The following is a 17,966-nucleotide window of genomic DNA, read 5'->3' as shown; positions in this document are numbered from 1 at the left end:
AGACAGTCTGAAAAACAAAAAACAAAAAAAGCAACCTCCAGCTAAAGTAATATACAAATAAAGAATCTAATCAGTGTTTATTTGTTTGTATCATGCAATAATTATAATTGTATCATGCCTATTATTACCACTGCAACCTTTTATTACAGGATCAGTGCACTGAAAGCCCATAATATAGAGGTCTAGTTGTATGGGTCAGTACACACATCCCTCCACACCATGCAGTTGTGTCAGCATGCAGCATGTCTAATTAGTGGTGCTTGTGAAAGCAAAGCATAAATATTGTTATCTCACACCCAAGGGTCTCTGGGTGCCCCCAGGGGCCCCTGCCAAGTCTCAGCTCTGGCATGGTGGTGGGCTCTTTTGACTTTGGCTCACTGAAGCACTGCATTTGAATTAGTTAGGAATAGCAGTCAAAAACTCTCTCATATCCTGTATTAATGACTGAAAGTGCCACTGGTTTGAACAGACAAAGACAGCAGAGGCACAGCGCTAACACGAGCAGCCTGTGTGCGCAGCACATGTGTGCGGTGTGGACAGCAAGTGTCCACGTCCGTGCTATCGTTTGCTGAGTCAGGATGCACCCTCTCGCGCTTCTCTTTGTTTTCCTTTATATTCTTATCTCATTGACCCATGAGCTTTGACGTTTTGCACAAGTGACGTGTGGTTTCAGGGCTCAGATCGTGCCATGCGTCCCGGGAAGCGCCGGATCCCTGTTTACGGTGGAGTATGAACTTCCTATAGCGCAGGATCCCCTTGATCCTTTCTGCCTGGATGTGAGTGTTTTTTAGACGGATCGTTGTGCACCTGACACTCTTTCACTTTTCAAGCGCGTGTTTAATGAATGAACCGTTCGCTTTTTCATTCTGCTGAGGGATTGTACCGTGTCCGACCTTCATTGCGGAAAACAGCCAGAGACTGATGTAAAAGCCCGCCGCTGAAGTACGTGCTCCCCGAGCCTTGATCCAGCGGACGGTTGTTGATCATGTAAGTATGCATCTGATTCTTGCTTTGCCATGACCGAAGCCCTTATAGCTCAAAATGGACAGTTATGCTACAGTACCATGACATAAAAATCAATGCACTAATTGTTACTGGGCATTGACACATTGGCATATACACACATAGGCTGCGTGTTGCAATAATAATATTAAGAACAATAATCATATATATATATATATATATATATATATATATATATATATATATATATATATATATATATATATATATATATATATAGACGAATATTATAATAATATATATACATGCAAATATTGCACTGGCTATAACATACATTTGCATACAAAATAGGCTGCGTGCAATAGTAATAATTAGCACATAACTACAACAATCATATCAAAATACTTATAAACAGAATATGGCATCATATAATGCATTTGTTCTCTTAACTGTACATGTTTTTGTATTTTGTCCTGGGCCCTGCATATGAAAATTGGCTTTCTACTCATAAAATAAATAAATAAATAAATGCCATGTCTTACCAGCTGTATCCCACATTTTTAAAATAAATTAGATTCTTTTTTTTCATTTGCATTTTTAAATCATTACCTAACTAACTACCTAATACTACTACTAACAATAATACTTTTATTGCGTTGTGTGTGTGTGTATATATATATATATATATATATATATATATATATATATATATATATATATATATATATATATATATATATATTTTTTTTTTTTTTTTTATAAATTTATTTATTTATTTTTTTGCTAGAAAATCACAGTAAATTACTGGTGCCTTTATATTTTCCACTGATAACTGTATATTTCAATAACTGATATAATATTAATATACAAATCAACAACAAAAATAAACTGAACTGTGAAGGCAATTCATTGTTTTTACTTGCAAAATCCATACATTTGACGGTATTTATAGTAAAATTACACATTATGAAGTGTTGAACCAGTTACAGTTCTTACTGTATATGGAAAAGTAACTTACAGTAAAGCAGTTGAATGCAGCGGGCTGTGATTGCTTATATAAAGACAACTGGTTGGATTGTAATTGTAAACCACTAAAGGCTTTTCTATGTCCCTCAGGTCTGTCCACATAGTGGCCTTGGGTAGTGAGTATCCTGGGTGCGTCGGGCCTGGGGATGAGACAGCCGGCCCGGGACAGTTCCAAGGTGGCTTGTTGTGGAGTTACCTAGGCCACGGAGCTCGGGAATTGGATCCAAACTCGGTGACGCCATCAAGGCATCCCTTGAACCCTGCGTTTATGGAGTACCAGTCTAGAGTGTTCGGGGATGTCAGAGTGATGGTGCGGGATTGTCCTAGTTGGGTGAGTAACAGAGTGAATGAGAGAGGGATGATGGGATTCAAAAGCAGGATTAGGGTTTCTGCAGTGAAGACAGTTGTTTCCGCTTAATTGGAGGACTAAGAGGAATTTAGCTACGGCATTGATATCCATAAGCTGATTGGTGGAGCAGATGCTGAGCTACTGCGATATGCCTTCTGAAACATCCCAGGTTAAAACCCTTCGTTTTAATCGCAGGACCTTTTGGATAGTGACTGGGCGAGCGTGAGGAGTGTTGTGGAGCAGGCCGACATTGTGGTCATTAAGTACTCGGTCAACGACAAACTGGCCTTTCAGCAGGTCCGAAACGTCTACGCCCCAAGACTTCGCCCTCTTCTTCGGCACTGGGGTGTTCCTGTGATTCTGGTAGCCTTGGGGGCGAGGCTTAACGGTGAGATCTGATTGGCTGTTTCTGTTTTGCATTTGCTTAGTGTTCACTTCCGGTATTTTTCTCTTTTACAAAGTTTTAAAGAAAAATAAATGACTGTTAGCCTTCTGTAGTGCAGACTTTGGAGATAATGGACTTAATGGAAACAATTTAACTAAACTGTGGTTAAAAATTGCCTGATGGTTTTGCTTATGGAATGTGTGTGCTTAAGTACTGTAAGCAGAGCAAAAAATGTCAAGTACTAATGATTTTTAGGATTATGCACAATTTAATCTTAATTACCTCATGTCAATCAAAGTAATAGACAGTAAAATTGACTTTTAAACTTTCCTTAAATGACTAAGAGCACCATTCACTTAATTTAAATGAATGAAAAATACAGGAACACTATGGAACTGTGGTGTTGAACTAGTTAACCATTACTGATCTTCAAAAGCAGCACAGCACATGAGAAGCTACTGACTTCAAGGAAAGGGAAAAATTCTGATCGAACCGAGATTTGGTGCTCTTTTGATGTGCTGAGCGTGGTTGTGCCGTGAGCGTTTTTTTTTTTTTTTTTTTTATGAATATGCTCATAGGTAAACATTTATAGACTGAAAGCACTCAGAGCACAGATTTGGCTCCATTCACTGTAAAAGCGGCAGCTCTGTGCTCACAGTGTGACCTTTGAGATGTATAATTCATCAAGATGTGCTTCTATCCAGCTACATCATTTATCCCTGAAGGATAATGGAGGAGAAACGAACTTGATGGGTTTGTTCAAGACTTGCGTAATGGTTCTTGCCCGGAGTTTCTCAAATTAGATCTTGTGAGTTGATGAACAATGACTTATTTATTAATTCATAAAAATGAAAATTCTAATAAAAACACTTACTAAAATACACATTCTATTTGTTTTTTGTTTGAAATATTTTGTTTATCTGTCTGTCGTAATGATTAGAGAATGGCGAACATGTGATGTGTTGTTAAATGACTGAAAAATGACAAATTCTTTGGTGGCGTAAAAAGAGTTTTGCTTTAAATAAATGTATTTTTTCACACTGTGAGTGGTGTGTGAAAAGCTCAATTTATTGTCATGGTGTTGATTTGCGCTTGCTAGTTGGTTGCTTACAGTTGGGGATTACATTTAGTCACTTGTAGCAAGTTTGTAGCACACACATTGCCGAACGAGTTATTCACAGAGTTTAAAGGGGCAGTTCACCCAAAATTAATATCTGTCATCATTTACTCACCCTTACGTCATTCCAAACCTGTATGACTTTCTTTTTTCTGTTGCTACTTTACATGCATGCAAATAATTCGTTTATAATCGGACTGATGGCTTATGTTAACACCTAATTTGATCTGATTTAAATTTCAACTGAAAGGGTGTAATAATGGGATCAACATTAAGCATGTAAACATTTGAACATTTAAAGTCTCTGGGCTCCAATGTTGTTTTCAAAATTTCTTCTTTTGGAGCTCCACAGAAGAAATAAAGACAGGTTTTTAAACAACATGAGGGTGAGTGAATAATGACCGAATTGTCTTTTTTAGGTGAACGATCCCTTTAGGCTGTAGACTTGAGGGTTTGTTTACTGCTAATACTCCTAAGTATGAGCAATACTAATGGGTTTGTGTCATGAGAATTAGAGTGTAAACATGGCCAAAGCACGCTCACACATACTCACGCGGTACATCTTTTTCCATTTCTCTGGGCTTTTTCTTTTATTGGCTACAGTGATTCATACCTCTTCTTGCCCATGCCCTCTTCACATCTCTTGCTTCCATTCTCACTCCATCCATCTATCTCTCTCTATTTAGCTGTCTATTCTTGCTATCATTTTACTTGCTCTTCTGTTCCCTCAGGCATTCACCCTACTGGCCGGGCCAACTCTTCCTAACACACACACACACACACACACACACGTACATTGTTTTTATCCAGCTATTCCTGGTCTCTCATTCTGTCACTGCCACTCTTTTTCTGCCCGTTGCACACACACATACTGCGGTACGCTGGTATAAACTTGAGCTGACATGTGTTATTACATAATATAGACTCAGATTTTGTCACTCCATATGTCTGCCTGTTGACATCTCTCTGAATGTTATGCACTCTCTATCAGTACGAGTCGGCATGTTTACATGCTTTATTTGGTCCCTTGCTCTACAAATGTCACTTGTATTGTGCATCAGTAATACGTTTGCATAAAAGTTGTAATAAATGGTTCCATGAAGAACCTTTAACACCCATGGGAACTTTCCATCAAACAAAAGGTTCTTCTTTATAGTTGAAAAAGCTCTTTAGATTAATTAAATGTGGTTTACACTAAGAAAAATATGGTTCTGTGGATCTTCTGTGGCATCACTGTGAAAAATGCTTTTGGAATTTTTATTTTTAAGAATGGACCACATTTTTATTCTGTTTCCCACTGTCATCCTGTACAGATGAAGGCCCGCCGTGCACATGTCCACTGTGTGCATCCGACTGGAGCAGCTGTGTGCCCCACAGTGAGGGGCTCCAGCTGTCCAGGGACCTGGGGGCCACTTACCTGGAGCTGCCATCTCTAAACAACTTTTTTGTGGGTCGTTACTTTGGCAGTGTGGTAAGTGTTTCTTTTTCTCTTAAAGGGGTGGGGGGGGGGGTGGGGGGGGGGGTGAAATGCTCGTTTTCACTCAATATCCTGTTAATCTTGAGTACCTATAGAGTAGTACTGCATCCTTCATAACTCCAAAAAGTCTTTAGTTTTATTATATTTATAAGAGAAAGATAGTCTGTACTGATTTTTCCCGAAAAACATGAGTGCCTGGAGGCGTGACGTGTGGGCGGAGCTAAAGAATCACGAGCCTGAATAGGCTTTTTGCGTTGAGAGCGTTTGGAAGCTGTGACATTACCAGTGTTTGGAATACCGGCATTTAAAAGAACGGCGTTAGGTAACGACATTATTTTTTCAGTAACGGGGAAATTTAACTAATTACTTTTCCCGTCGTTACAATGCCGTTACAATTACTGAAAGTTAAATGCGGTGCGTTACTATGCATTGATTTAATAAATTATGCAATCCGAACGCACCCCTGGCTCACACAGCGAGTGAGGAGGTGGGTTAATAACGATAAGTGATTATGATTAGCTAAGGCAGAGTCATATGTTTCATGGTAGCCAATCAGAGCCACTGTTTTTACACACATGCCGGTACACGCGCCAGCGCCAGCAGCGCCAAACAAACACACACGCAACAGCACAGATTCGCAGCAGCAGCAGAAATGGCAAGTCAGGAGCAATCCGATGAAAAGTTTGCATTTTCAAATTTTCAAATTCATTGTGGTCAAAGGCAAGAACGTGCATGTAATGTGTACATGTAATGTGTGTCACACGCATTTACAATGCTAGTGGCCCAAGACCCTTTTCTTACAAAGATAATACTTGAAGTGCAGGATAAAACTCTTGCTGTCTTTTGACGTGCAATAAATATCAAAAGTTATGTACGAACACCTGTCTGTTCTACTCATTTCAACTGACTTGTGAAAACTGCAAAAAAAAAAAAATGATTTGACATATAGCAACTTTATTTTTATTTTTTTAAGCTGTACATGTGGAAAGTGCAGTTTGATGACAACATCGCATGTTGTTTACTTGATGTGCTTACGTGCCGATAGCTAAGTTAATAACACAGAGATATTTGAAGCAGTTTTACTCACCGCATGCGGTTCCAACACACGATCGTGACCCTTTTTTGTTGGGACTGCATTATCCTTAAGAAATAAACGATGTGCAAATCCGGCGTCAAACTGGGTCTTGTTTGTAAAACAAGCATCTTCGAAATGCAGGGAACAAACAAAAACACTTGCACAACTCCGTTGATTCTCTGTAAAAATAAACTCCATCCACTGGTCCCTTAATGCTATTTTTTTTTTTTTTGGTAATCTGTGCTGGGTTGTCTTGCCCTGGCAACCAAAAACACACTTCTTTTGTGACAATTCGGTCTCTCGCTCTGATCAGTGAAGTCTGTTGTGCTCTCAGTGCTCTGCTATACGGGAGTGCACGCTCTTCCGGCAGAAGTGCCCTTAGGACCCATATAAGGAAATTCCTCTCCATCTAATGTCACACAGACCCATACTCGAAAAAAACTTTCCAAAACTTGTGACAAACCGGAACAAAACTTGGAACAAAAATACTCCTTCAAACGTACAACTTAATTTTTGAAACTTTGTCCATGTTTAGCATGGGAATCCAACTCTTTAACAGTGTAAAAAACTCAGTATGCATGAAATAGCATTTCACCCACTTTAATCATTGTTGAAAAAGTCTCATTATTATGCAGAAGAACTGTACTTGTGGTTTAGTGGTTCCGGGTTGGTAACCATAAGGTTAGAGGTTCAAACCCAGTGAGGGGTAATTTATAAACTCCATGCCTCAGGTGAAATATAAAACCCATCAGTCACCACTGAGATCTTGAGCCCCAGTCGCTCCAGGGAGAGTGTAAGAAGTGTACTATTTTGGATAAAAGCTTCTGCTAAATGGCTTATTAGATTTGAATTTTTAAGAGTGTTTAAGCTCTCTTGACAGTATCTATCACATGCAATATGGTGACAGTAGTTTTCTCATCCTTAAACACGATCAAAAAAATTAATGCTCAAAAGAGATGCTCATACAATGGACATCTATGTGGCAAGGCATTCTGGAAAGAAGGGTTCAATTAGTGCTAGATGAGGATGGAAACCTCAAAATATGCAGACGAAATATCCAATGTTGGTTGATAAATTTCCATAACGGGGAAGTCGTGTTGGTCGATAAAGTTCCATTACAGGGAAGTCGTGGCCTAATGGTTAGAGAGACGGACTCGCAATCGAAAGGTTGTGAGTTCGAGTCTCGGGCCAGCAGGTGGGGGGAGTGCATGTACAGTGCTCTTTCCACCTTCAGTACCACGACTGAGGTGCTCTTGAGCAAGGCATCGAACCCTCAACTGCTCCCCAAGGTGCCACAGCATAAATGGGTGCCCACTGCTCCGGGTGTGTATTCAAAGTGTGTGTGTGCGCGTGCGTGCGTGTGTGTCCATTTCGGATGGGTTAAATGCAGAGCATGAATTCTGAGTATAGGTCACCATACTTGGCTGAATTTCACGTCACTTTTTTAAATTGGAAAATATCATTGTGGTGTATGAAATCATGCATTCCTGCAATTTAATGCTACCAATTAAGATTTGCAAAAAATTAAAGAGCACATACTTTACACAATAATTTATGGAAGTCATAACAAGCTGTATTTAATATTATTTTTTCCCTTAATCTCAGTTTAATTTTCAATTTGATATAAAAAGCCATCTTGACTAAATTTTTCATGTTCTTCACATAACAAAGAGTTTTTTTTTTTTTTTTGCGATATCATAGGACCCTTTATCCAACTCCTGTTGGGATCACTGTACTATTGCTGTTGACTAATAATAATTATTTTTTTTTATCTAATAAAAAGCAATATATGAAAACAGAAAATGTACACTATCCACTGACAAAGCTGTTTGTGGTTTTGAAACTCACTGGGTGGAATACTTTTATCAATCAGCCAATCTCGCCTCATAGACTTGCTTCACAAGTGCATAAATGCAACAGTGATTTTTGTTGTTAAATGTACAGAAATTGTAAAAAAAAACCAAAAAAAACAAAAAAACAGTTAAGATACAAAGTGGTCTCTTTAAGTTACTGACAAGCTGTTGTAGTCCTAAAAACTCAATTTTGAATTTTCTTTTTCTAAACAGCTATAAATATGCCACCCTATTTGGTGTTGCTGTGGTTTGTGGTGTATTTGGATATTATTTACATGCTTGCCTTTGAATCTTCACGCAGCTGGAATACTTCATGATTCAGTGTCTAAAGCAGAAAGCCAAAGAACGGCCAGACAAACGGCGGGGTCACAGGCTTAACGAGCCCCGCCCCCCTCATTTGGACCAACCAGGTTAGTGGCTGATGAGATTTTCCTTCATTATTATATAAATGATATATCTAGTGTTTAAACTTGAGGGAGATTCACAAAAAGATTCTCATCCATCTTTCGACTGTTCCGTTTCCCTTCACACCTGCCTAATTTTGGCTAATCTCACTAATAACTAATTTCCCAGCCATTGGATCTTAATCTCTGCAAAGCACTCGGGCACAAATATGCATATTAATCAGTGACTGAGTCTATGGACTCATCTGCCATTAAGATAAAAGTATTGACTGCTAAAGGCTGGAAGGATTCTATGCAAGATGAGCACTGCTGTGAGCACTGACACTTAAAACGAGAAGCCAAAGATTTCTGTAGTTTGTTGGTGTGGCTCCAGCATCACTTAGGCTCTTTTTATAGCGCACAGCCCATAAAATATGAAGAGGATTGAATGCTTGGAAACCATTGGTGTGGCCTCAAATGAATGGTTATGGAGTACATAAAGTACAGCAGTAATATTTGAAAAATGTGCCTTTAATACAGACATGATGAATAAACAACATCTGTTTGTGTGCTTATTCTATTTCTTTTTAACGCCTGGTGTTACTGTGGCCTTCCCATAATCCTCTTCTCCAAATTTGGTATTTGCTTTCACTTTTCTCACTGCTCCCGTCTTATTACTGTATCCCTTACTCATCCCATCTCCTCTGCTTTGCTCGTCTCATCATTCTCTTTCTCCACCTTGTTTCTTTCCCTTACCCATCCTCCTCCTCTGTTTAGCTCTCTTGTTTCACCCTTTCTCTTATCCATTTCGTTTATCTTTCTCTCCCTCAAATCCTTTTGTACTCCCAGAGCATTCCCTACAGAAAACAACAATCACAGGTTAGGTCTTTTTAATATCACAGTTGTTTCTCCTAGAGAACATCGAAGTTAAATAGAGCCATCAGCAATATTGAACACCTGCAAGGATGCATACTTTAAAAATACACTGGAAATAGTTTTAGAGTAAATGTTACAGCATACTATAATTTAGAATTATTTTGAGAATATTTGAATTTTAATAATTCAGAGAGCACTGGAAATCATATGGCATCCAACTATTTTTATTTTTTATTTTTATAATAAAAAAAATTTTTTTTTTAGCGCGTCTTCCCCCGGTGAGAGTGGAGGAGTCCACCTTCTCTCAGGACTTGCAGTGGCTCCTCGAACGCGGCGTTCAGTTCGCTGATGTGGCGTTCTACGCCGGGGATTCTGGGAAGGAGCTGGGCTGGGCGCACTCGTCCGTTCTGTGTACCGTAAGCCCATACTTCAGACAGCTCCTAGTGGGACGGCAGGCCTGGGAAAGGCCCGTTTCACGCTGCACGTGCAGGGACAGAGACGGCCCCCACTCACTTTTGTCCACCTGGGACGGAGGCATAGATGATCTACCCAGAGCAGACGGACACCCTGCCGGACACCTCTCACGGCTGGTTGTGAAGGACCCACTGCTCTGTTTATGCCTGTGGGAGACATTAATGTTTCTCTACAGAGGTGAGAGAGAACGTGTGCTGCTTGCAGTATTGCTGCTGATTTTGTTTAAGGCAACTGCTGTTGGATAAAGGGCACAATATATTGGCGTTTATGGCTTTTTCTTTCCATTAGAAAGAAAAATCACAGACGAGATCTTTAGAAAAAAATGACATTAAATATAGAAAGTAAATGGAGACATTTACTTAAGCAAAGGAAAGAAAGACACTAATAATCATATAAAACATTTGTAATATTTACCAAAACAAAAGTATATATATAAAGAATATATATACAAATGTAATATTTTTAATACATTTTAAATATTTAGATTTATTTTTATTCGTAACCTAATTCCCCTGATCTATGAAAAAAAGACACTGCAATCATTATATAAATTATATTTTATATATATTTTAACTGTTTAGTTTTATTTTATTTTCTGAGTTCCTAGTAAAAGCTAGTATTCATATCAAAATATATTTTATTTATTTTATTTTTATCTTTTTTTTTTTTTTTTTGCTGAGGATCCAGTTCTCCTGAGTTATAAACGAGCAAATTTCCTGTAGGTAGAGCTTCTTTTATTGCTGGTGTGCCAGCAGAATTTCTGTTTCCATTAGGAATTCTGTCACAACCGTGAATATGAAGCGAGATTAGCATTATTGAATGCAACGGTTTGAAAATGCTTCCTCAGTTCTGCTGGTTAGGCGTCTCAATTGAGTTACGGATTTTTTTCCTTCACCCATTCATTGCCTTATCTCTTCAGCTCTGCAATTGTGTTTTCTTTTGTGTTTAAAATGAAGGATTTTTATAGGACGGTTTCGTAATTTAAATGGTTTTAGTCTGGAGGCTGTTTGTTTGTGTCCAAGGCCTGGGTGATTTATGCTTCTCTACACGTGCATGTATGACGGCAGTCCACCCTGTAGCTGTAGGGCTGATTACCATGCTTGGGAGGACAGAGAGATCTGTGTGTGTGTGTGTGTGTGTGTGTGTGTGTGTATGTGCGTCTGCTTGTTCTAACTGTACATGCATATGAAGCAACATAAGAGAGAAAAACCAGAAGATATGATGTACAATATTTATGCCGTTAAAACATTTTGAATTTATGGTTATAAAGTGCTGAATCTCACAAAACATCTCAGTAAGTCATGTTATAATTTACCCCCCAAATAAAAACAAATAATTATGTTAATAAAATGTTTATTGTTTTTGGATCATTAAGATTTTTTTGTTGCATTGTGGCATTATTTTCATGTCAGTTAAGCACCTTTTCCTCTCAAATTCTCATTACCATAATACAATGCAATACAAACAAACAATTAATAAAACAAACAAACATTGTCTCCTTAAAATCAAAGAAAATCATGTTTTGCTTAAGTTTTTATTGCAATTAAGACTTTTTCTCCGTATGCATTACCATACTGCAATCAATGATTATCATTTAAATCGTAAAATCTTTACATTTTATCATAGCATTTGTTAAACTGCCTTCATTTTATGCTGATTTAAAATTAATTGTATCAAAGTCATTTACAGTACAGATTCTAACCACAGTCAACACCACTGAGAATAATGGTAATAACAAAAAAAGAAAAAGAAAAAAAAGCATCCTATCAAATTACGGTAATGAGTATTGCATGCAGTAATTTTTTGTTTATTTTGGCAGCTATAATACTGATACCTATTGGTGTGAAAGCAGCATCACACAAGCAAACTTTCAGTTACTGATGCTGTTGTAGAAATGCGTTGCTATTCAAATCAGTCATGTTTCATTTATTAGGAGTTTAACATATATAGGAGTTTAACATTCCTTATATTAAGGGGGTTACTATGTGATCTCAACATGGCAGCTGCCATGAGCTAACATGCGCCATGTAAATTGGAACACACAATTGTGATTCTATGCTTGTATTAGCCTACCATAACATTCCTCATCAGGAATATTACATCCGTTTTCCCATTCTTTGGGAACTCTGATGCAAAATAGGGGCTGGAAGGATGGGCATGGATCTCAATCAGGGGTTCAGTCGGGGCTTTAACAGTCCAGGAAACAGGACTGGATATTATTAAACTCATTTATCAGAGTGAGGCCATCCTCAGAAGGTGAGAAGGTGAGGCCCATACTGATGAGATCCTCTCAGCCGCTGCTGATATATAGTGTGATTTTTCCAGAGGCCATTTTCCTGCCGTGAGTCAAGGGCAGTCTTTCAATTAACGTTAATGATGCACGGAAACTCATTGTGCATGGTTCTTTCGGCTCAAATCCCGCTCGGTTTGGGTCTAGACAGATTTATGAATGAGGCCGAGTTAATATCAAATCAACTGAACTGTGACGGATGAACATTTTTATGTGACAGGACCTGTGGAAACTATGTCTTTACTATGAAATAACACAAGCTTAAACGCATTTTCTAAGCTGCCACCAAGAAAGCTTGATTCTTGTGGAAAACCGCTGTTTCCGCCACCTTTTTTTGTGGCCTTTTGTATCCCGGTATAGTTCACGGAGACGAGAAAGCTGAGAAAAGGCTCAGACAACCTTGTTTTTAGAGATTTACTCCACAGCCAGCCGGACAGCCAGTTAATGCATGTGCGAGCAGGATGCGTTCACGGGTCAGTGCGTGTTGGTGATGTCTATTTTTTCCGTAGGGGCCTGGGAATGGGAATACTTGGAGGAAGCCATTGCTGAAAAACTGAAGAACCCTTTGGCCGTGGCCCAGTTGATGGACAGGATACGCTCATTCGTTGGGAGAGAAAAGGTATCCCTCTGACAGACAGGAGGCGCTCTGATTATAAAACTGAACTGTGCAAAAAAAATTTTTTTATGATTTGCATTGCTAACCTGATTTCTCAATTCTAAATGCTACATTATTAACATTATTCATCGCCACAGATTGCTCACTGCAGTGTTAATTCGTTCTGGTTGCAGGCCCCCAGGGACACACCCACAGCCCGCTCTCAACAAGGTCCTCTGACACTAGGAAGCCTCTTCAATTCCCCTCTATACTCTGATGTCATCTTCATGGTGCAAGGCAAGGGTCGATTCTAGCCCTGCATGTGCATGGACATGTACACAAACAATGATGCATTGATTCAGAGTGCTCAAAGGTGGCAAGTACAAGGGAAGGGCTTGTGTTTGAATCAGAGCTCCTCTGTAATGCTTGACCCCTTGGGTGTGTTTAAGAGGTCAGCTGTGATTCTGCTTTCAGGAAGCGTGCTGCCAGCACACAGAGCTGTACTTGTGGCCCGTTGTGATGTTATGGCTGCCATGTTCAGTGGGAAGTACGCAGAGGCACGAAGTCGTGTGGTGCCAATCCATGGAGTCTCATCTGATACCTTTCTAGCTTTCCTGGAGTACCTCTACACTGACACCTGCTGTCCAGGTGAGAACGAGGCTTTCAAGGCTTTTAAAGCAGGAGTTTAGCTTTAAGTTTAGCCCAAACGAAACACACCTGAACCAGCTGATCAAGGTCTTCAGGCTCACTAGAAACTTCCAGGCAAGAGTGTTGGAACTGGTTGGAGAAAAACCAGGAGCAGGATTAGACAACTCTGCTTTAAAGGGTTAACAGGATAAATTGTAAACACCCTCACCGCCATGTCATTCCAAACCGTCAATGTCTTTCTTCCGTTGAACAAAATAAGTTATTTTTGAAGAACTTTCCAAAACAACATCAAACCGCACTGACTTTTTTTTTTGGAACAATATGAAGACATGTCACTGATTACAGAGGTTAAATTTTTAGGCGAACTATCCCTTTAAATGCTCTTAGTTCTGGTCCCAGATGCGGATTGGTCAATAGAGTGCTTATAAACTATATAATACACTGTTTAATCTAGCTACAATTTGTAAGAGAAAAGCCATTGTCTGAGGATCAAATGATGTTTTAGAAAGAATGACACATCTTCCCTGAAAAACCGGGAATTTTCCAAGAATTTACTTGGTTACTCACCTGATATCTCAGTTATAAATGATAACAAGTACTAAAAGCATTCATAGGCGAACTATCCTTTTAATTAATTTGCTTCATAAAATAGTGTTTTATTGAAAACTTACATAAATGTTCAAAGGTTTGGGGTCAGTAAGACTTTTAAGTGTTTTTGAAAGAAGTATCTTATGCTCACCAAAGCTGTATTTAGTTGATGAAATATTGTGAAATATTATTACAATTTAAAATAACTGCTTTCTAATTTAATATATTTTAATAATTTATTCCTGTGATGTCAAAGCAGCAATTATTTTTTTTTTCTTATTAGGTTATAATATTAATATTTGCAATATGAAGTGAGAAAGGGTTCCTCTGTGTGTTGTGCCAAACAATGACCTTTTATATTCACTGTAAAGTGCAACATAATCCAGATGTTTCAATCATTATGACATGTAGTGATTCAAGGAAGGTTTAGTATGTCAGATTGCTTCACTCATTCTGTCAATCAGTGTGATGGATGCATTGTCGTTCATATTGAAGAGAAAAGATGCTAATAAAGATTGAGCTGGATTGGCATTGGGTGAACATGAACTGAGGTTGATGGAGGGTGAAACAGGACGTTATTGACAATGCTGTGTGTGTGTCTGTGTGTTCAGCCAGTGTGCTGCAGGCCATGGCCGTGCTCGTCTGCGCAGAGATGTACCAGGTGAAACGGCTGCAGCACCTGTGTGAGGTGTGTGTCTGCGCGTATCTTCAGAGTATGCCCAGTCGAGAGCTAGCGTCTATGGGCATCAGCGTGATTCGCTTACTGAAGAAAGCAAAGGTGAGTCTTTACACCTCTATGTCAGCAGGGGTGTGTTTAATTACTTTTTAGTTGATGGAGGTTTATTTCCTTTGCTTTGAGTGCTTTGGACCCATAAGATCACAAGAGAATACTGCTAACAGTTAAATATATATATATTCCCCATATTGCCTATTAAAAAAAATAGTATGTGAACCAGTATGCAAAGATATATTTTTCAGACTGTTATATACTGTTCAAACATTTGAGGTTGGTAAGGTTTGTAATTTTTTTTTTCAGTTTGTGCTGACCAATGCTGAATTAAATTGATCTAAAATAGAGTAAAAATAGTAATTTTGGGAAATATTATTACAATTTAATATAATGTTTTCTTTTTTCATATATTTTAAAATATTCTATTGACAGCAAAGCAGCAATTACTCCAGTATTCAGTGTCTTCAGAAATAATACAAATATTGATTTGCTACTCAAGAAACTTTATTTTAAATGTTTTATTATTATAATCAATGTTGAAAACGGCTTAATATTTTTGACGGAAACTGTGGTTAATTTTTTTCAGGATTCTATGATGAATAGAAAGTTCAAAAGGTCATTATTAACGATCAATAAGATTATTGTTATTGTAGTATTATTTATACACTTTCGTTGTTTTTATTAATTAGCTGTAATCTTCATATATATATATATATATATATATAATCATTTTAAAATTTTAGTTAGTTTTATTAATTTTACATAGTTTTGTCTTTTTTTTTTTTTTTTTGCTTTTGGGTAGCTGCCAAAGCAATTTCAGATTTTTTTTTACACGTTTTTCCATATATTATTTATATATTTTTCAATTACTGATTTTTTTAAATATATATAGTTTTAGTTAACAAAAACAGCATTGTATACTACACATTCGAGTAACCGTAATAAATCATAGTTTTTTGTTCCATGCATACCAAACATCTGCTTACAAAATTGTAAAAAATTGTGTAAGTGCAGCAGTATACTAACCCAAAAGACATGTCGCTCGAAGATTTGAATGGGGGAAAAATGCAACGCTCAATATGGCCGCTCAGTTGCAGGAAGCCCCGCCTTCTGAATGAAAGTGCCAATCACTAATCGGTAAACAGTCAGCATGCTGAGGTGTGCGCTCATGTCTGCGTTTGTTCACTGGCTGATCTAGCCTGAAAACGATATTTGAACAAAAGTAACAACATTTAATGCACAGTTGTTGTCAGATTTCTTTGGTGATTTCAAATATGAAATTTAATCGCAAGCTAACAGTTTTGGAGAATTTGATGTTCTCTTGCACGCCCCAGAGGCGTTTCAAAGATGGCCGCCAAGTGACATTACATGTGTTTAAAGGACTTTGTTAATAGTCTCTAACATTCTATCTAATCTCATGTTCACGGTCTCTCTCATCACAGTGTCACAACGCTGACCAGCTATATGTATGGCTCCTCCATTTCATTGCCAATAACTACCTGATCTTCAGCCACAAGCCTGACTTCCTAGAGCTATCAGGTGAGAAGTCCACTTGACCACCTGGAAAGCATGTTCAAGCACATTAAATCACACGGGGACACACACACACACACACAATCATCTCTAACTATGACAAAATCCTGTTCCCAACACCCTGAGAGCACTTCTAACAGCTGGTGCTACACATAAGCCCATGCAAATCACTACCGGCTTCTGTTAAAGCTTTATGCTGGAACACTGAGAGCAAATGAAAGGTCACTTTTGAAATGAATGGATCATCATCACAACTAATTAGCACGTCCTGTCCTTCCACACGCACCTGGAGAATAAATAAAATAAGTGTCACCTCATGAATTGTGTATTTGAGAGTCAATGAATGGAACGAGCAAACCGTGACAGGAACATTTTTAATTTTTCATTAAGCTCCCTTCAGTTTTTTTTAAGATGAACTTCTAATTTCTAATCTTTTGTCAAAATACATTCAGTGTGAAACACATATAGAGACAGTTACATTACTTGTAGCCTATATTTCAATTGAAGACAAGATAAAGAAAAATCCGGTGGACGTATATAATGCTTTGTTTAGATGCACTGACATTCAGCAGAAGGGAATGTTGTAACAACTCCCAATCATGCTTTTTTTGACAGACGAGGAGCGCGAGCAGGTGGAGCGTCTGCGCTGGCCCTCCAGAGGTTACCTACAGGAGCTCAGTGAGTACCAGCAACGTAGGCGGCAGATCCGCAAGTCTCGCTGCAGCATCATGTGACCCTTACTTGACGCCCTGCGGACCGGAAGGGAGGGCGAAACACAGAGGATGCAAATTGGAGATTTATTCAAATACAGGATGAAAGAGACCTTTGTTTGACCTCTGGGTTGGTGGTGGATTCTGATGTACCCTATTCGCCCGAACACTGACCTCTGACACTGTGATATTGAGCAGACAGCTGTGAATTCTCACTGGTGGATTCTATGCGCCGGTACTCTTCTAATGTGGATAATACCATACGAACGATTACGCCTGATTGGTGCAATAAACTTCCTCTGCGATGGATTAACCCCAAAGTATTAAACAGGGTAGGGTCGATCTTATACTCTCTCCAGAGATTGATATATCACTGTCATGTTCAGCCATGTTATGTCATGGTGAGATTTCTTTCGTTCTGAATTCAGTGGTTACTCCGGGCAGTATGACTTGACTAAATTTCAAATATGTATTTTCCCCCCATGAGATTAATTTCATGCAACTATTTTTGTAACATGTACATCTGAGATTTTTATTTCAACTAATAACGTCCAAAGTACGCATCCAGCATGTGGATCGCCTCTTAGTGAAGTTGGTATGGTCGACGTAGAGCCGATTCTGGCTGTCTTTAGTTTAATCCAGTTATGTGGGCCCTCATCTCATGCTGAATAAAGACATTTTAGAAGGATGTGTGTTTGTTCGGAGAGTCTTTGGCTTAAATCTAAACCATACAAAGTCATACAATAGCATACAATTGTTTAAAACATGTATCATTACATAAGGCCTTCTGTTTAACCCATACATACTGCACAGTATTTAATTAGTAAGCTAATATTTCATTCAATTAAATTTTATGGGCATCATCTTTGTGTAAAAAGGCTGTATCTTTAGCAG

At 38.4% G+C, this 17,966-nt stretch overlaps 1 protein-coding gene across 3 annotated transcripts; it reads left to right on the top strand.

The window, feature by feature from the left end:
- Positions 1-503: 503 nt before the first annotated feature.
- LOC127941618 (rho-related BTB domain-containing protein 3) lies at positions 504-17,760 on the top strand. 3 transcript variants are annotated; one of them, XM_052536902.1, is made up of 13 exons: positions 507-776; positions 875-987; positions 2,080-2,320; positions 2,534-2,726; positions 5,154-5,311; positions 8,547-8,655; positions 9,769-10,155; positions 12,778-12,887; positions 13,058-13,160; positions 13,338-13,511; positions 14,711-14,877; positions 16,272-16,368; positions 16,978-17,760. In XM_052536902.1, coding segments are annotated over exons 2-13 (1,860 nt in total). In that variant the 5' UTR covers positions 507-776; positions 875-985; the 3' UTR covers positions 17,097-17,760. The 3 variants fall into 3 exon arrangements, with proteins under 3 accessions (XP_052392863.1, XP_052392862.1, XP_052392861.1); XM_052536903.1 differs by having other exon boundaries at positions 504-987; positions 5,160-5,311; XM_052536901.1 differs by having other exon boundaries at positions 507-987.
- Positions 17,761-17,966: the final 206 nt, after the last annotated feature.

This window comes from Carassius gibelio, chromosome A21 (assembly GCF_023724105.1).
Source record: "Carassius gibelio isolate Cgi1373 ecotype wild population from Czech Republic chromosome A21, carGib1.2-hapl.c, whole genome shotgun sequence".
Taxonomy (NCBI): Eukaryota; Metazoa; Chordata; class Actinopteri; order Cypriniformes; family Cyprinidae; genus Carassius; species Carassius gibelio.
This window is presented reverse-complemented; position numbering and strand designations above follow the sequence as displayed.

Bases quoted from the DNA above. Each gene is read 5' to 3' on its own strand.
- LOC127941618 (XM_052536902.1), top strand. The intron at 13,161-13,337 runs GCAAGGGTCGAT...TTCTGCTTTCAG, and splicing joins TGTCATCTTCATGGTGCAAG to GAAGCGTGCTGCCAGCACAC. The intron at 14,878-16,271 runs GTGAGTCTTTAC...CTCTCATCACAG, and splicing joins GCTTACTGAAGAAAGCAAAG to TGTCACAACGCTGACCAGCT.